Source organism: Myxocyprinus asiaticus, chromosome 30 (genome assembly GCF_019703515.2).
Source record: "Myxocyprinus asiaticus isolate MX2 ecotype Aquarium Trade chromosome 30, UBuf_Myxa_2, whole genome shotgun sequence".
Classification (NCBI taxonomy): Eukaryota; Metazoa; Chordata; class Actinopteri; order Cypriniformes; family Catostomidae; genus Myxocyprinus; species Myxocyprinus asiaticus.
The window spans coordinates 26526803-26547549 of NC_059373.1; the positions used below are offsets into that span (position 1 = coordinate 26526803).

At 41.2% G+C, this 20747-nt stretch overlaps 1 protein-coding gene across 1 annotated transcript in view; it reads right to left on the minus strand.

The window, feature by feature from the left end:
- LOC127420807 (gamma-aminobutyric acid type B receptor subunit 2-like) overlaps nt 1-9025 on the minus strand; it is a 382579-nt gene extending 373554 nt beyond the window's left edge. The window contains exon 1 of the mRNA XM_051663355.1: nt 8139-9025. Within this exon, the coding sequence (XP_051519315.1) occupies nt 8139-8450 (312 nt within the window). The 5' untranslated portion in view covers nt 8451-9025. The remainder of the gene's footprint in view (nt 1-8138) is intronic.
- Between the last annotated feature and the right edge of the window lie 11722 nt (nt 9026-20747).

A 20747-nucleotide genomic window follows, 5' to 3' on the forward strand; every position in this document is an offset into this window, starting at 1 on the left:
CACTAACCTTAAGGGGAAACATAGGGGGAAAAAACTTCGACACTATCCTTAAGGGGAAACATAGGGGGAACAGACTTCGACACTAACCATAAGGGGAAACATAGGGGAAACAGACTTCAACACTAACCTAAATGAAACATAGGGGGAACAGACTCTGACACTAACATAAGAGGAAACATAGGGCGAACAGACTTTGACACTAACCTTAAGGGGAAACATAGGGGGAACAGACTTCGACACTAACCTTAAGGGGAAACATAGGGGGAACAGACTTCGACACTAACCTTAAGGGGAAACATAGGGGGATCAGACTTTGACACTAAACTAATGGGAAACATAGGGAGAACACACTTCGACACTAACCTTAAGGGGAAACATAGGGGGAACAGACTTCGACACTAACCTTAAGGGGAAACATAGGGGGAACAGACTTCAACACTAACCTTAAGAGGAAACATAGGGCAAAAGACTTCGACACTAACCTTAAAGGGAAACATAGGGGGAACAGACTTCGACACTAAACTAAGGGGAAACATAAGGGAACAGACTTCGACACTAACCTTAAAGGGAAACATAGGGGGAACAGACTTCGACACTAAACTAAGGGGAAACATAGGGGGAACAGACTTAGACACTAAAATAAAGGGAAACATAGGGGGAACAGACTTCGACACTAACCTTAAGGGGAAACATAGGGGGAACAGACTTCGACACTAACCATAAGGGGAAACATAGGGGGAACAGACTTCAACACTAACCTAAATGAAACATAGGGGGAACAGACTTTTGACACTAACATAAGAGGAAACATAGGGCGAACAGACTTCGACACTAAACTTAAGGGGAAACATAGGGGGAACAGACTTCGACACTAACCTTAAGGGGAAACATAGGGGGAACAGACTTCGACACTAACCTTAAGGGGAAACATAGGGGGAACAGACTTCGACACTAACCTTAAGGGGAAACATAGGGGGAACAGACTTCGACACTAACCTTAAGGGGAAACATAGGGGGAACAGACTTCGACACTAAACTAAGGGGAAACATGGGGGAACAGACTTTGACACTAATCTTAAGGGGAAACATGGGGGAACAGACTTTGACACTAAATTAATGGGAAACATAGGGAGAACAGACATCGACACTAACCTTAAGGGGAAACATAGGGGGAAAAAACTTCGACACTATCCTTAAGGGGAAACATAGGGGGAACAGACTTCGACACTAACCATAAGGGGAAACATAGGGGGAACAGACTTCAACACTAACCTAAATGAAACATAGGGGGAACAGACTTCGACACTAACATAAGAGGAAACATAGGGCGAACAGACTTCGACACTAAACTTAAGGGGAAACAAAGGGGGAACAGACTTCGACACTAACCTTAAGGGGAAACATAGGGGGAACAGACTTCAACACTAAACTAAGGGGAAACATGGGGGGAACAGACTTCGACACTAACCTTAAGGGGAAACATAGGGGGAACAGACTTTGACACTAATCTTAAGGGGAAACATGGGGGAACAGACTTCAACACTAACCTTAAGGGAAACATAGGGGAAAAGACTTTGACACTAACCTTAAGGGGAAACATAGGGAGAACAGACTTCGACACTAATCTTAAGGGGAAACATAGGGGGAACAGACTTCGACACTAACCTTAAGGGGAAACATGGGGGAACAGACTTCAACACAAATCTTAAGGAGAAACATAGGGGAAAAGACTTTGACACTAACCTTAAGGGGAAACATGGGGGAACAGACTTCGACACTAACCTTAAGGGGAAACATGGGGGAAAAGACTTCGACACTAACCTTAAGGGGAAACATGGGGGAACAGATTTCTACACTAACCTTAAGGGGAAACATAGGGGGAACAGACTTCGACACTAATCTTAAGGGGAAACATAGGGGGAACAGACTTCGACACAAATCTTAAGGGGAAACATAGGGGGAACAGACTTCGACACTAACCTTAAGGGGAAACATGGGGGAAAAGACTTCGACACTAACCTTAAGGGGAAACATGGGGGAACAGATTTCGACACTAACCTTAAGGGGAAACATAGGGGGAACAGAAATAGACACTAGCCTTAAGGAGAAACATGGGGGAACAGATTTCGACACTAACCTTAAGGGGAAACATGGGGGAACAGATTTCGACACTAACCTTAAGGAGAAACATGGGGGAACAGACTTCGACACTAACCTTAAGGGGAAACATGGGGGAACAGATTTCGACACTAACCTAAATGAAACATAAGGGGAACAGACTTCGACACTAAAGTAAGGGGAAACATAGGGGAACAGACTTCGACACTAACCTTAAGGGGAAACATGGGGGAAAAGACTTTGACACTAACCTTAAGGGGAAACATGGGGGAACAGATTTCGACACTAACCTTAATGGGAAACATAGGGGGAACAGACTTCGACACTAACCTTAAGGGGAAACATAGGGGGAATAGACTTCGACACCAACCTTAAGGGGAACATGGGGGAACAGATTTCGACACTAACCTTAAGGGGAAACATAGGGGGAACAGAATTCGACACTAGCCTTAAGGGGAAACATGGGGGAACAGATTTCGACACTAACCTTAAGGGGAAACATGGGGGAACAGATTTCGACACTAACCTTAAGGAGAAACATGGGGGAACAGACTTCGACACTAACCTTAAGGGGAAACATGGGGGAACAGATTTCGACACTAACCTAAATGAAACATAAGGGGAACAGACTTCGACACTAAACTAAGGGGAAACATAGGGGGAACAGATTTCGACACTAACCTTAATGGGAAACATAGGGGGAACAGATTTCGACACTAACCTTAATGGGAAACATAGGGGGAACAGATTTCGACACTAACCTTAAGGAGAAACATGGGGGAACAGACTTCGACACTAACCTTAAGGGGAAACATAGGGGGAACAGACTTCGACACTAAACTAAGGGGAAACATAGGGGGAACAGATTTCGACACTAACCTTAAGGGGAAACATGGGGGAACAGATTTCGACACTAACCTTAAGGGGAAACATGGGGGAACAGATTTCGACACTAACCTTAAGGAGAAACATGGGGGAACAGACTTCGACACTAACCTTAAGGGGAAACATGGGGGAACAGATTTCGACACTAACCTAAATGAAACATAAGGGGAACAGACTTCGACACTAAACTAAGGGGAAACATAGGGGGAACAGATTTCGACACTAACCTTAATGGGAAACATAGGGGGAACAGATTTCGACACTAACCTTAAGGGGAAACATAGGGGGAACAGACTTCGACACTAACCTAAAGGGGAAACATAGGGGGAACAGACTTCGACACTAACCATAAGGGGAAACATAGGGGGAACAGACTTCGACACTAACCTAAAGGGGAAACATAGGGGGAACAGACTTCGACACTAACCATAAGGGGAAACATAGGGGGAACAGACTTCAACACTAACCTTAAGGGGAAACATAGGGGGAACAGACTTCGACACTAACATAAGAGGAAACATAGGGCGAACAGACTTCGACACTAAACTTAAGGGGAAACATGGGGGAACAGACTTCGACACTAACCTTAAGGGGAAACATAGGGGGAACAGACTTTGACACTAAACTAAGGGGAAACATGGGAGGAACAAACTTCGACACTAAATTAATGGGAACCATAGGGAGAACAGACATCGACACTAACCTTAAGGGGAAACATAGGGGGAAAAAACTTCGACACTATCCTTAAGGGGAAACATAGGGGGAACAGACTTCGACACTAACCATAAGGGGAAACATAGGGGAAACAGACTTCAACACTAACCTAAATGAAACATAGGGGGAACAGACTCTGACACTAACATAAGAGGAAACATAGGGCGAACAGACTTTGACACTAACCTTAAGGGGAAACATAGGGGGAACAGACTTCGACACTAACCTTAAGGGGAAACATAGGGGGAACAGACTTCGACACTAACCTTAAGGGGAAACATAGGGGGATCAGACTTTGACACTAAACTAATGGGAAACATAGGGAGAACACACTTCGACACTAACCTTAAGGGGAAACATAGGGGGAACAGACTTCGACACTAACCTTAAGGGGAAACATAGGGGGAACAGACTTCAACACTAACCTTAAGAGGAAACATAGGGCAAAAGACTTCGACACTAACCTTAAAGGGAAACATAGGGGGAACAGACTTCGACACTAAACTAAGGGGAAACATAAGGGAACAGACTTCGACACTAACCTTAAAGGGAAACATAGGGGGAACAGACTTCGACACTAAACTAAGGGGAAACATAGGGGGAACAGACTTAGACACTAAAATAAAGGGAAACATAGGGGGAACAGACTTCGACACTAACCTTAAGGGGAAACATAGGGGGAACAGACTTCGACACTAACCATAAGGGGAAACATAGGGGGAACAGACTTCAACACTAACCTAAATGAAACATAGGGGGAACAGACTTTTGACACTAACATAAGAGGAAACATAGGGCGAACAGACTTCGACACTAAGCTTAAGGGGAAACATAGGGGGAACAGACTTCGACACTAACCTTAAGGGGAAACATAGGGGGAACAGACTTCGACACTAACCTTAAGGGGAAACATAGGGGGAACAGACTTCGACACTAACCTTAAGGGGAAACATAGGGGGAACAGACTTCGACACTAACCTTAAGGGGAAACATAGGGGGAACAGACTTCGACACTAACCTTAAGGGGAAACATAGGGGGAACAGACTTCGACACTAAACTAAGGGGAAACATGGGGGAACAGACTTTGACACTAATCTTAAGGGGAAACATGGGGGAACAGACTTTGACACTAAATTAATGGGAAACATAGGGAGAACAGACATCGACACTAACCTTAAGGGGAAACATAGGGGGAAAAAACTTCGACACTATCCTTAAGGGGAAACATAGGGGGAACAGACTTCGACACTAACCATAAGGGGAAACATAGGGGGAACAGACTTCAACACTAACCTAAATGAAACATAGGGGGAACAGACTTCGACACTAACATAAGAGGAAACATAGGGCGAACAGACTTCGACACTAAACTTAAGGGGAAACATAGGGGGAACAGACTTCGACACTAACCTTAAGGGGAAACATAGGGGGAACAGACTTCAACACTAAACTAAGGGGAAACATGGGGGGAACAGACTTCGACACTAACCTTAAGGGGAAACATAGGGGGAACAGACTTTGACACTAATCTTAAGGGGAAACATGGGGGAACAGACTTCAACACTAACCTTAAGGGAAACATAGGGGAAAAGACTTTGACACTAACCTTAAGGGGAAACATAGGGAGAACAGACTTCGACACTAATCTTAAGGGGAAACATAGGGGGAACAGACTTCGACACTAACCTTAAGGGGAAACATGGGGGAACAGACTTCAACACAAATCTTAAGGAGAAACATAGGGGAAAAGACTTTGACACTAACCTTAAGGGGAAACATGGGGGAACAGACTTCGACACTAACCTTAAGGGGAAACATGGGGGAAAAGACTTCGACACTAACCTTAAGGGGAAACATGGGGGAACAGATTTCTACACTAACCTTAAGGGGAAACATAGGGGGAACAGACTTCGACACTAATCTTAAGGGGAAACATAGGGGGAACAGACTTCGACACAAATCTTAAGGGGAAACATAGGGGGAACAGACTTCGACACTAACCTTAAGGGGAAACATGGGGGAAAAGACTTCGACACTAACCTTAAGGGGAAACATGGGGGAACAGATTTCGACACTAACCTTAAGGGGAAACATAGGGGGAACAGAAATAGACACTAGCCTTAAGGAGAAACATGGGGGAACAGATTTCGACACTAACCTTAAGGGGAAACATGGGGGAACAGATTTCGACACTAACCTTAAGGAGAAACATGGGGGAACAGACTTCGACACTAACCTTAAGGGGAAACATGGGGGAACAGATTTCGACACTAACCTAAATGAAACATAAGGGGAACAGACTTCGACACTAAAGTAAGGGGAAACATAGGGGAACAGACTTCGACACTAACCTTAAGGGGAAACATGGGGGAAAAGACTTTGACACTAACCTTAAGGGGAAACATGGGGGAACAGATTTCGACACTAACCTTAATGGGAAACATAGGGGGAACAGACTTCGACACTAACCTTAAGGGGAAACATAGGGGGAACAGACTTCGACACCAACCTTAAGGGGAACATGGGGGAACAGATTTCGACACTAACCTTAAGGGGAAACATAGGGGGAACAGAATTCGACACTAGCCTTAAGGGGAAACATGGGGGAACAGATTTCGACACTAACCTTAAGGGGAAACATGGGGGAACAGATTTCGACACTAACCTTAAGGAGAAACATGGGGGAACAGACTTCGACACTAACCTTAAGGGGAAACATGGGGGAACAGATTTCGACACTAACCTAAATGAAACATAAGGGGAACAGACTTCGACACTAAACTAAGGGGAAACATAGGGGGAACAGATTTCGACACTAACCTTAATGGGAAACATAGGGGGAACAGATTTCGACACTAACCTTAATGGGAAACATAGGGGGAACAGATTTCGACACTAACCTTAAGGAGAAACATGGGGGAACAGACTTCGACACTAACCTTAAGGGGAAACATAGGGGGAACAGACTTCGACACTAAACTAAGGGGAAACATAGGGGGAACAGATTTCGACACTAACCTTAAGGGGAAACATGGGGGAACAGATTTCGACACTAACCTTAAGGGGAAACATGGGGGAACAGATTTCGACACTAACCTTAAGGAGAAACATGGGGGAACAGACTTCGACACTAACCTTAAGGGGAAACATGGGGGAACAGATTTCGACACTAACCTAAATGAAACATAAGGGGAACAGACTTCGACACTAAACTAAGGGGAAACATAGGGGGAACAGATTTCGACACTAACCTTAATGGGAAACATAGGGGGAACAGATTTCGACACTAACCTTAAGGAGAAACATGGGGGAACAGATTTCGACACTAACCTAAATGAAACATAAGGGGAACAGACTTCGACACTAAACTAAGGGGAAACATAGGGGGAACAGATTTCGACACTAACCTTAAGGGGAAACATAGGGGGAACAGATTTCGACACTAACCTTAAGGGGAAACATGGGGGAACATATTTCAACACTAACCTTAAGGGGAAACATAGGGGAACAAACTTCGACACTAACCTTAAGGGGAAACATAAGGGGAACAGACTTCGACACTAAACTAAGGGGAAACATAGGGGAACAGACTTCGACACTAACCTTAAGGGGAAACATAGGGGGAACAGATTTCGACACTAACCTTAAGGGGAAACATAGGGGAACAGACTTCAGCACTAATCTTAAGGGGAAACATAAGGGGAACAGACTTCGACACTAAACTAAGGGGAAACACAGGGGAACAGACTTTGTCACTAACCTTAAGGGGAAACATAGGGGGAACAGAATTCGACACTAACCTAATGCGAAATATAGGGGGAACAGACTTCGACCAAGGGGAAACATGGGGGAACAGACTTCGACACAACACCGGCACTGGCCACAAACCACTGTCAAAATGAAGAATTACTGGCCAATTTGAATGTTAATTGCTATTTCGTCATTGGTATTTTCATTAGAATATTGGTTATTTCAGATATAAAAAAAGAAACATTCTGTACAAAATCAATACTTACAGTATGTTCAAGATTTCTGACATTTTTTTAATGTCAGTGATCATGCATGTAAGAACACAGGCTGCATTTACGGCAGGAACTATTGGCACGTGCGCAGCTCATCAAGGCTGTGCAACGCCTGTGTACACTTCACTCTCAATCCAAGGGGGCGGGGACTGTATCACAAAATCTGAGGACTTCAAAAACTTGTTCCATTTTGCTTTTTCCGAACATTTCATGTAAAATGGTACAAGTCACCCGACATTCCACAAATGTACCGACCATTGCAAAATCCTGTTTTCCACATGAGCGCGCGCACACAGCACACTGCCCGCAGATTACCCCAGCAGCATGCACATTATAGCCTACGACCAAAACTGAAACAGCCCCCGACACCACTCTAAACGACACCCAAATGCACTTACCTCTGTGTCGTAGATTTTGGTGATGAGCGAGAAGGAGTACTGCCTGGACTCGCGTATGTGTTGGATGGCCAGCTGAACGGCCGGCTCAATGCCTTGACTGATGCTGCTCATCAGCGCTGATTCGTTCATCGGCATCAGGACCATGATGGGCAACTTCTCACCGTCCCTCGTGTACCAGTTGTTGTCCAGGCCGTGCCTTGTGTAATCGTGGCAAACCTTCGCCAGTGCAGGTTGAAATCCCAAGAAGGACAGGAGCATGCATCCCGACAGAAAGATCATCTCACATCTGCAGTCCCTCCGGGACGGAGCCATGCCACTGTTCAGGAAGAACAACTGAGATCCACCTTCTCACTGTCCTGGCATCGCAATCTTTAGGTTCGTCTTGGACGTTCCGATCACCCGAAGAGAAGAGGCATTAGACGGGATTTTAACGAAAACTGCTACGCGAACTGTATAGGTTCTCTTGCGGTGTGGCGCGCGGTTCGGATGCTTCAGTGCAGTCCTGCGGACCTCAAAGCTGGAGTTGAGATGCGTAAAACCAGAGGATGATGTACTGGTTCAGCTAAAGTGTTTCACAATGGTCCTGGTTAAATGCTGTGCGACCCGATCCCTCTTTCCACGTCCAATACACAAGCAAATGCGCACATCACCATCCGTCGTCTCCACGTTACGCAAAGGTGTGGAAAGCTCTGATCTGAGTCTGCCGTATAGCGAATGCAAATTCGTAAACACTCAAATATATATTCCAAGCAGTTGACAGAGCTCTGGTATCCCTTTCCGCGAATTGTTTGTGTGTAGAAACCGTTTTGGTAAGGTCGTAGATGGCGAGCCTTCACAAACCTGGTATGTAAAAGCAATCCGAGTGAGGATATCCGTGCGACGCTTGGTTGACAGCCTGAACGACTGCGCTCACTGATGCTGCTGCTTCGGCGGATGCGGCTGCTCGAGTGCCTGTGAAAAGCGCTTCGCTTCTTTCGCGCGCTTGCCGCGCAGTGCATGTGTGTGAGCGCGCGTGTGTGCAGGCGCGCGCAGCTGAGAGAGAGCGCGAGAGAAAACATTCTCCATTACGATGTTAGCTCAAAAAAAAAAAAAAAACCTTACTGCCAGACAACGGAACTGGTCACTCGTAACGTGTTGAATAACCTACAAAATATGTATCCTGTGAGGTAATATGTGAGGTAAATTGCCCACCTGAGCCCTTTACGTTTTAAAATATGTATTCGGTTCAGTCTGCGTAAATATGACAGGGCCAGTGTCGAGTGGTAGTCTACATAGTGAATAGTTCGACATGCGGTAGTTTATTAAAAAAGATTCATTCATGTGCAGGGTGTTGACATCCCGCAATTAAGTCAAATGTTATTAAACGTTAAACTTTCAATCTGGCCATCGAGGTGCACTATTACAGCAAAATAAACACTGCCATCTAGCTATTTTAGGTTCAAACGTGATGGTAAAAATTCACTTCCGATTCTCTGGGGTTATTTCGAAGCTTATTTTAATTAGACTTAAGGTATGCGCCTTTCATATTGCACAGCCGCATTTAGATCTGTTTTGACAGACAAAAGATGATAGGCTGACTGCTGTCGACATTCATCTCTCTGAGGAAACCCGACATTAGTCCAATTTCAGTGTTGCTGTCCAAGGTGCTGACAGCAGCTTCACGCTGATCTCCGGGTGGTTATGCTCACTGTCCATCCCTCGTTTCATATTTCAGCAAACACCTTGGCCTGAATTAACATCTAGGATGAATTTAGTTAATTTGGACGGCTTATTTACAGTCACCTTAAAGGGTTAGTTCACCCAAAAATGAAAATGTACTCATCATTTACTCACCCTTATGCCATCCCAGATGTGTATGACTTTCTTTCGTCAGCAGAACACAAATGAAGATTTTTAGAAGAATATCTCCACTCTGTATGTCCATACAATGCAAGTGAATGGTGGTCAGAACTTTGAAGTAAAAAAAAGCACATAAAGGCAGCATAAAGTAATCCATACGACTCCAGTGGTTAAAGCCATATCTTGAAAAGCAATATGATAGACGTGAGTGAGAAACAGAACAATATTTAAGACCTATATTTTAACTATAAATAGTTTAACCTCCACTTAGACAATTCTTCTTTTGTTTTTGGCAAATTCGCATTCTTCGTGCATATCGCCACCTACTGGGCAGGACGGAGAATTTATAGTAATAAAAGGACTTCAGCATTGTTCTGTTTCTCACTCACATTTATCATATCACTTCAGAAGATATGGCTTTAACCAATGGAGTTGTATGGATTACTTTATGTGCCAATTTTTCTTCAAAGTTCTGGCCACCATTCACTTGCATTGTATGGACCTTCTTCTTAGATATTCTTCTAAAAATCTTCATTTGTGTTCTGCAGAAGACAGAAAGTCATACACATCTTGAAAGACATAGGGATGAGTAAATGATGAGTGAATGTTCATTTTGGGGGGAACTATTCCTTTAATGTGGCCAAATTTACCTGAAGGTTGATAATGTTACCCTTTTCAACAACTCTGATATGGCAATATGTTTTACATATGTCAGCCAATTAAAAGCCAGGAAAAAAAAAAATGAAACCAAACAAACTAACACAGCTGATGATGTGTAAATAGAATTGCCTTCTAACACCAACAAACTAACTAACTGGAGGTTAAAATAAAACCCACTTGAGGTTTTGCTAAAAAATAAAAATAAAAAACAATTACATACAGAGAAACATTAGCATTAGTAATTATTAAGTTGATCACATGGTCATATTCAAAGACTGTGGAATGTAAGTACATGTGAGTCTTTCATGTCATAGATATCTTTATGTAAATGCAGCAGAGATCTAACACAGAACCACTGCTTAATTGCCAACCATGTTACTGTTAAGAAGAAGTACTGCAAATAAGAGTACCAGTGTTTCCCATTAATTACCTAGACTGTGGATGCCCATCTAATTTGTCCCGTCACAGTTTCATAATGAACCGAAAATACTTTTACACTTCTCATTATAACATAAAAGTCTCTAATGTTGTGTTTTGCGCCATTGCTTAGGCAAAGCATCTCTCACTCCCAGTCAGTCAGCCATTTGGTCAAATACATTACAAAATTCATCCAAAATGCCCATCTTGTTGAGGCATTCATGTAAACACAGAGAGTGATGTCTAAAGTGAACATAAACAGTGGAGAAAAAAGCGGATTTGTATTAAAATGTCGGGCTTGTAAGTATAAATGTAAGCTAATAGAACTGCTGCTGTCTAGAGTGTCATTATAATAATCAATCAACCATAAGAAAATGAGAAAACACTCACTGATCTTGACTGAATAACTTTAGTAGCTTTAATAAGTATAAATGTATTACATTCAAACAGTGAAGACAGTAGCAGTTTTATGTTGCATTTCATTCTGAATGTTTCCTTGAATACTTGATAGCATACTGCTGTTAAAAACTTCTTAAAGCTGTTAAAAGCACTGAATGTTCTTAATTTGTATTTTTGTTCTATTATTTTTAATCTATTTCTGTTCATTGCTGTTTTTTATTGTTATTTTATTACTGACTGATTACTAGTCTTGAATAATTACTTAAGAACTTGAAACCATTCTTCCATATTTAACATATTAGTTAGTGTTATTATTCATTGTGGGTTTGAAGCTGGTATTGAGAATAGTCAAATTTCACTACCGACTACTGACATTTTGGTATTGTGATAATGTATAGCCTTTATTGTACATGGTATATCTTGCTGCAATAACATGATGAAACAATAGATCTCATTCCATAGAAGTGTGAGCATGAAATGATGAAGCTGTAAATGATGGTGATGGAGGCTTTTCTTTATTTGACTACCATACGTAACATAAAATAATTACCATATGACAACAGCCTCCTCCCCTACCCAGTGCAGTTTACATTTCTGTCGCAGAGAATTGAGTTGATTGCATAGGTACACTATTAGGTTGGGCATCGCTCATAATTTTAGAAAAATATACAACATAAACTTTGACATGTTACTTGAGCATGTAACTTAAATGTCCTTTTTAAGGACAGTAACTTTTTTACTTGGACAAGTGAATGACCAATTTGTACTTGTCCGAAGGAAAAGCACATGACAATGCTTAATGTCGAGCCCTGGCTCAAATGTATGCTCTAGTCGATTTTGTGTTTTGACCATTTGTGAACTGCGTTAAACTCTGTCTCGTTTATGCTTTGTGGGTGTGACTTTTTTGCCATGTCATCACATTCATATAAAAACAACTAATGTGTTTGATTAAATTACTACTAGAGCACAAAATTGTTTACAAGAGCACAAAGTTCTTCATAGATCTAGCATCTTAAATTTGCTCTCCAAGTGCACCAGATTGATGCATTTAACTTTAAAATGAACTAAATTTTCTTACGGGGGAGCATGCCCACAGACCCCCCTAGAGGGTTCGAGGTCCACCCACCACAGTCTCACAAAATCCTGTGGGAAACACTGAGTACAATACTGTCGCAATGCCATAAATCACTAATACAGCACCACGGTGCACCATCAGCATACTGGTGAACTGTAAAAGAGGCCTCTTATCTTACTTGTTCTTGTTTTAGCACTGTACATAGACCCGTTACACAAGCTTTACTGCCGTCTCTCACAATTGTCTTTGTATTGCTTTCTGTTGTGTGATTTCCAGATGAAGAAATAGGTCAAGTTCTTGTCCCATCTGTTTGCTTTATGTAAGACACCTCCCTCCTTTCTGCTAGAGAATAAAAGAAAATCAGCTTTGCCGAAATGTGGTGAGTTAAAATACAGGGACACAGAACAGAAAGTCTTAAGGACAAGCCAAACTTTTGCAAAAAAGTAAAAAAATATAAATAAAAAAAATATCAGGCATTGCATTAGCCATTAACAAAAAGAAAGAAACTCATTCATTATTTAGTTTTAGAAAAGCAAAGTGCAGCTTGTTTTTCATCCTACACAATTGGATTGATGTTGAACATTTAAATGGCTGAGATTCAAGTATTAAATAGCTTAGATTAATTGTAATATGCATGCAGAATTATGCGTCGTTATATCAACTTATATCCTTGTAACACATCAATGGAAAGGAGGAGGCGAGAACCAGCTTGACGATATAAATAATATTTTAATAAGAAACTTAAACCAAAAAGACAAACACACACGTAGGTGTCGGACAGCTGTCCGTAACGCTCTCTCTCCCGCACTGCCATCTCCAGTCGACCTTTATCCCTCTCGGGCTAATCAGCCCAATTAGGGGCCGGGTGTGCGGAATCACGACCCGGCCCCCGCCCTGCTTCAATCCTCTAAAGCAGTACATCAGCAAGACAACTACAGTATGTTGTAACGTGTCTCAAAATAACCTGGATTCATTATGTTACGTTCATATCCTGTGAAGGCCACATTTGGTGCAGGTGAATACATAGCTATGGTATCTGTCTGCTTAAAGCACACACACACACATAGTCCTGGCTGACACGTCTCTACTTAATAGAGATTAATGGGACAGCCTGAGGACATTCTTCAGTGCACCACTGACAATACATTCCTGCTGGATGCATCCTGAATTTTGAGTGGCATATATTCAAAATAGCATGAATGAAAAATAAAGCCTTTTGAAGTGGCCATTCCAAGATCTCTCCTGGTCTAGCCATTTATTAAGGAAATTGTATTGTAAAGTGTTATCAAATTATGTGAGAGTGATTATCATTTATGATTCCTGTGAGACAAATATTCATTAAAACAAGTGATTTACGGCATGCCACTTCGACAGAATAAAACACATTCATTAAAGCAAGGATCATGAAAATTTAGTCTAAAATAATATTTTCTCTCCATTACCTATTAATAAACAAATGTGTTATAGTGCAGGTATTTCCAGAACTGTCTGCATGTAGCGAGGCTGATGACACTATGGTGTATTTCCACACAAGAGGTTAAAACAACAAGTACCAAAAGGGGAAGTTATGCAACTGTTAAAGGGATAGTTCACACCTAAAATGCATCTTTTTGACCAGGCTAACATCTTACCTAACATCTCCTTTTGTGTTCCACAGAAGACAGAATGTCATACGGATTTGAAACAACATGAGGGTGAGTATATAATTACATAATTTTAAATTTTAGGTAAAGTTTAACACTTTAATATTGACTTCTTGATTAACAAGTTCATGTATTGAAGGAAATATACAATATATCACTTTGTAACTTGTTTTCTGTGTAAATGAACAGCTGAGCAATGTTATTAAAAATAGAAATTGTGCTGATTAATGTGCTGATTAAAGGAGTCCTCGGTGCAGTTGAAACTATGACTCAGATTTCAGAGGTCGTGCTATGCTGAATCCTCGATACGCTGCTAAAGTCATTCCTCAAACCTTTGCTCTGTGATTCCAATGGTCAGACAGCTTCCTTCTCTGGGGAGGGTCCCTCAGGTCTCTCACCAACGTCTACAGTCTCAGAGCTTTTGAGCCTTTTTGTGGCTCAAACACAAAACTTCCAGATCAGTCCTATGCCCAAAAGTGAATGTGTTTTCAAGGGGATAAATAATTGTAAACACTTTTAGGAACGCATTATTTCAGAGCAGAAAATAAATGATGCAGACCTTGCAGAGTGAGCAGCTTGCAAAATGAAAATACCTGTGCAAGACTAATTACAGCATAAAAACTTTTTTGAGTATTACAGCATTGTATATTGTAGTGTAATTAAAAAAGAGATGATGCCAGGCTATGAGCTGTGGTGCATTTCTGTGGGCAGCAAGATGCAATTGTTCTGATTTGTTTGCGCCACGCGTATGGTTGGGATGGTTTTAGGGCTGTTGTCTGAAGAATTGCTTTTGCTTTGTGAAACAGAAGTCCCAGTTTTGCAAATCCCATGCATACCAACTAGGTACAAGTGATTCTCACCCCATTTGCAACAGCCGGCATAAAATGCATATTCCATCTGGAGGTAAAATGAAAGCAGTGTTGCAAATTCCACATATTCTCGTAAGGCACAAATTCAGTTGTGTCATTCCATAGATTTAGAGCTTACCCAAAGAAAAACTCATTACGGAAAAAAATGTGCACAAATGTGCATTATGGGTTCAGTGCACACCCACAGCATGCTCCTTTAGACCAATTGTCTGAACAAGTCTGAGGCAAGCAGTTTATGAGTGAATAAAGAGTTTGACAAGGCAACTATTATTAATGTGCAGCTTTCATTAAATTACATAGATAAGCAATTAATTCTAGCCTGGAAATTAGCTGTAAATGTAAAGGATTCAGGTGAGAAAGTGCATGGACATTTTGATATGTGTATCCTAACTTGAAATAAACATTTGATGGGCTCCCATGTCACCCCCAAAATAATGGCACTCATCAGTTGACCCCCTTTGCTACCTCATTTATCCTGCTTCTTAGATTTATTTCCCCCAGACTGCTCTCTAGATTATGTAAAGATTGTTTACAATCATTGTTGAAAAGACAAGATGGTGGCCTTAATCAATTAGGTCCGCAAATAAGATAAGGAAGAATTTTCAGAAGGATATATTTAAGACCGCTGTCCATTTATTTCCAAATATCAGGGCAGCAATTTCCTGGCACATAGATAATCCAAGATTTTTATAGAACAGCAAAGATTATGATTTCACTAAAAGATTGCTGAAGGACATGACATGGTAATATACTTATGCAATATTACACTTGCAATTGTGATGTTGTCCAGTATATCGCGGCTGCGATTTGGCCGTAGGCATTAGGCACGAGACTGCAGGTCTTTTTTATGCAACAGTTCAACAAACAAGTAGCCTAAATAATATTAAATAACTTACGTTTTAGACAAACATTGGCCATAAAGTTTATTTCTTCTTCGCCAGCTAAAATAATTCCAAAACAAGGCGATTAAATCATCGTGCACAACTCCACTCTCTGACTGCACTCATCCTCTGGTTTTGAACTAGAGGTGTTTTTTGAATGACTGTGTTTTTGCAACGAATCAGTTGAGTCAACAATTGAAAGACTCACTCATAACATAAAAGATGCTCATTTGTCGTCACCTGTTGGCATAAATATGCAACCTCTAGAAATGGAGTTTCTTTCATTTTAAATTAAAATGAACAATGAATCAAAATCCCCACCATTATCTGGAAAGCCACGAACAGAGTGGAGTGATACTAATAGTGAAGCATCCAGGTACTGTTGACTGTATTTAAGCACCCTTGCAACGCTGCACTTTACAGTCAGATTCGAGCACCAGAACTTATTGTTGTAGAAAAAACAAAACATACATTGAAATATGAAACAACAACAATAAAGCACGCCAGCCAAGAACTTTTTGTAATATTGACAGTGATAATTATGTTAGCTCCTAGAAACATAAATAATCAGTTTCTGAAAAGTTTGATTCAAACTTTTGTTTTTGCCATTAAAGATGGTGCTAAAATGGCATCACAATATGTTTGAGATTAGTTATATTTTTTGGCTTTTTTAGCCTTTATTTGCAGGGCAGTAGAGGCAGAAATGTAAGAGGTAGAGGGGGGGGGGGGAATTGGATTGGGACACAACCCAGGCCAGAATTTTAACCTGGTCGCCAAGAGCCAACATCTCTTATTGTATTTTTAAAATGTGCGCCACCACCTTCTGCACTACAGCTCTGACAGAGGGTCCATCATATTTTAACACTAATTACCATGTAAGTCTCAGCACAGTCCCTATATCATCCTTTTGGTTCTTTTGTCAGGCATAAAAACTCCCAAATTTCTTGCTCTCCCTTCTGCTTGTCAGAGGGAGATTGACTACTTCCTGAGACCTGTTCCCCACTGACGGTACAGCAATAACCCCCAACAAACAACATGATCAATATGGTTAAGTGTCTGTGGAGAATGCCAGTAGAGTCCAACTACTTGTCACATCCATCACCTACAAGATTCAACATTAGTAAGAGACTTCCACTATTCCACTGAGCTCAGACAGATGCTTGGCTGTCCTTAATGTGAGCAGAATCTTGTCTAAACTTAAAGTTTCACACTGATATTGATGGATTCGCAGACAACTCATTTTCTCAGCAACCCATGCACAGAGGGAGCCAGAGGGGGCTGTAAATGTGTTTCAGTGCTGTTTCAGCACACTGAGCTTTCGACCTGTATACAGTATGTTTGAGCAAACAGATGCTCTATTCATTAGTGAATGTGCTGAGGGCTTGCCCTGTTTTATGGTGCTTAAAATATAAGGGAACAACACTGGATTGTTTCTCTGATAACCCCACCACTTCTGCTCTCCAGTGTTTATAGATACTGTCTGGCTTGTTCTCATCTTGACATGAGGCATAGGCTATCCATTTTTAATAAAAATAAAATATAAAAGATTTTATTTATTAATGAAATAAGCTTCAAGGAATAGTTCACCCAAAAAGGAAAAGTCTTGTATTCATTTCACCCTCACTGTAATATTGTTCCAAACCTGTCTGACTTTCTGTCTTTCATGATACACAAAAGATGTTTTGAGGAATATCTAAGATACTCTTTTCCATACAATGAAAATAATGGTGGACTGAGCTGTCAAGCTCCAAAAATGAAAAAAGAAATTTGTGCTATATTTAGGTAATTTGAAGGCATATGATAGCTTTGTGTGAGAAAGAGACCGCAATAGTTCTCAAATCATTCACACCCACAATCAATTCAAATGTGATGCATCACTCCAGGTTTGATGTCACAATGTAAAATGTTATTGGTTCTTGTGTGTCTCGTCAGCAGTGTTGGGTGTAACGCATTACAAAGTAAAGTGAAGTGAAGCGTTTCAAGTTTTCATGTGCTCACAATCAATCTCAGCGAGCTCTGTGTCAGCCTGGGCCGCCGACAAATCCTCCTTAAATATCCGCGCTCCGTCCCATCGGGTGTCCCTCTGCAGCTGCCACAGGAGGAGAGGTGATCGGTTTCGGGTGTATATGGAAAACAGCGCTCGTTCCCATCTGACAGAGGGATATATATCACTCACAATGTGGGAATATTTGCAGAAAGGCGTTTTGAAAAAGACGTCGCTTAGCAAACGGCTTTTTATGTTCTTTATGTATTGTACACAATAAAACACAAACACAATGCTATAGCGTTACAGATGTGCAAGTGATAAAGGATATTCAGTTCATCCGAGCACAAGCAGGGAGGTAGAAATAATCCATTCGCTGTTAAGGTGTGTAAACACTCACATGCTGCACATGTACACACACAAACAGACAGACATGCACACACAGACATGCATGATGCAACACACAAGCAAACCTGTATATGCACATTGAAAAGAAACAAGCATTCAAATACACAATGGTTTTACTATCAAAACTGTCTGCAAATGGGTTTTCAGAAAGGTTTTCAGTTCATTAGTATTCTTTTTCTGCCTTTTACACCAACACAAACACAGGTAAACAAGCTTACTGTACACATACATGCCACACACAGCTAAGAATGTTGTAGATAGCAGACACACACACACACATACCTGAAGATACTACTACTGCATATTTGAGATAAGAAAGTTAAGTTGCATTTTTAGATATGCACTGGATCTCTTTAGCCAAGTTGCTGTCTTTGTTGTATATTGCTGTAATTTGGTTAATATTTCAGTCAATATTAAAGTACTAAAAGAGCTATTAGTGTTACATTTGTTTTTGTTTTTCATAGGTTTGATTGGATTTAGAAAGTAACTTCAAAGTAAAGCAATCAGTAATCTAATTACTTTCCAGATGAAGTAATTAGTAATCTAATTACAATTTTCCTAAAGTAATTAGTAATCAGTAGTCAATTACTTTTAAAAGTAACTTACCCAACATTGCTTGTCAGTGACATGAAACCTGGCGTGTTGTGTTTTGACCTGTCATGTTATAAATAAATGAGATTTGTGTGCTCCAACATAATGGAAGATTTTCAGCTAGTCGTATGGGGTACTTTTATGGTGCCTTTTTGTCATTTGAAAGCCAACATGATCACATAATCACATGAAATCATTGCTTCTGAATGTTCATGTACCATAAAATCTGCCAAATTAATTACAAGCGCCATCCCCCATCAGATATTTTTGAATCAAAAGTAATGTATTTACCTTTCCCTCTGGTGTAACTGATAGCACTTTGCACAAGCAACTTCTGAGAAGCTTACAAATGGAGCTGCGTTCAACAACACTTCCAGCTTTGGCCACTGGAGGCAGAGGTTTTAATTTCAATAAGCAGAGACCGATTTCAGCAGCAGAAATTTACTGCCTCCTATCGCCGAATTCAAAGTGCGATTTGTCTTAATTATGTAAATCAGCACTTTTGGACATTTTGCAGTAGGCTTTATCTGTGTAAATATTTATAGAATTTTCATTTTCTGTGTCAACTATCCCTTTAAATATGAACTATATTTAATTCTTGTGTGAAAAATCTGAGATGCACTGACCCAGTCCTATAAAAGACAACAGTATTTCCCATGCTATGAGTATTTTCGGGTGAAGCTACAGTTTCAAGACACTACCAGCCAACTGAATGATGACAGATCTGAGCTGGCTTGTTAGAACTCAGATCCAGCCATGATGTGACTGGCCTGAAGGGTCCTGAAATACTGTACGGACATCACGGCCTCTGAAAGCTTCACTTGACATGAGTCCTGTGGTCCTCTGTCACTCAGGGTGACAGTCAGTTCTGGACAATTAACCCTGCATTCAGTCAGCCTGCACCACAAATCTCTCCGTCAGCCGTCCAGGCATCAGGTCAGCTCCCTGAAGGGCTTTCTCTCTCCCTTCTCAGACCACAAACTCTAAATACCACTGCAAACCATGGGCACCATACCAAGAAATGTAAGCACAGCGTAGTTCTAGTGGGAAGATTCGCAGCTGTACATCATCACACCATTAGCTAGGTAACTCCTAGCCAATCATGCGTCAGCCATCGCTTTATAAGTCTGCTTACAATCTATCACATTGCTGTTTCAGTGTTCCAACACGGCAACCTCCACCACCCCACCATCAACAGTTGAGTCCCGTCCTCCACGGGGGTAGGCTCCTCGCCTCTCCCTCCTATCTCCGGAAGGATCTGATGGTTCCGAGTACAAAACTTCTTCAGACCGCCAGACGGGGCTTACGCCAAAGAGAGACATTACATTCCTGTTTCATATTCATCAAATAAATGTCATCTTAAACTTTACTCAAGTCTGCGAGTCATCCTGATAGAACTATGGTTCTTTATTTGCATTCAGATTCAGTCCACCATCATTGGTAGATCTGAGGAAAAAAAGCTCCAATGGCTTGAAAAAAAAAAAAAAGATCCTAGACTGAATTCATACTGTATGAGCATGAAATTATTATTGTGTGGCAAACTGTTCTATGCATTGCTTTCAAAGTGAGCATAGCACTCTGACCATATCTGCTAGAGGAATCTGTCACTTTGAAGGCTGTGTTTAAGTCAACTTGAAATGGCATTTCCAACACATTATTTTCGCAATGTGACATATTTCAGAGTGCAACAGAATATTCAACTAGAAAAAAAAATTTACTACGGGACTTTGTTTTCCATAGGGAGTTGTTTGGATTGTGAAAAGTGGGCATTCCATATCAAAATAGAGCTAGACCTGAACTTTGCAGTTTATTGTGGAGGACTACACCCCTCCTGCAACACCAC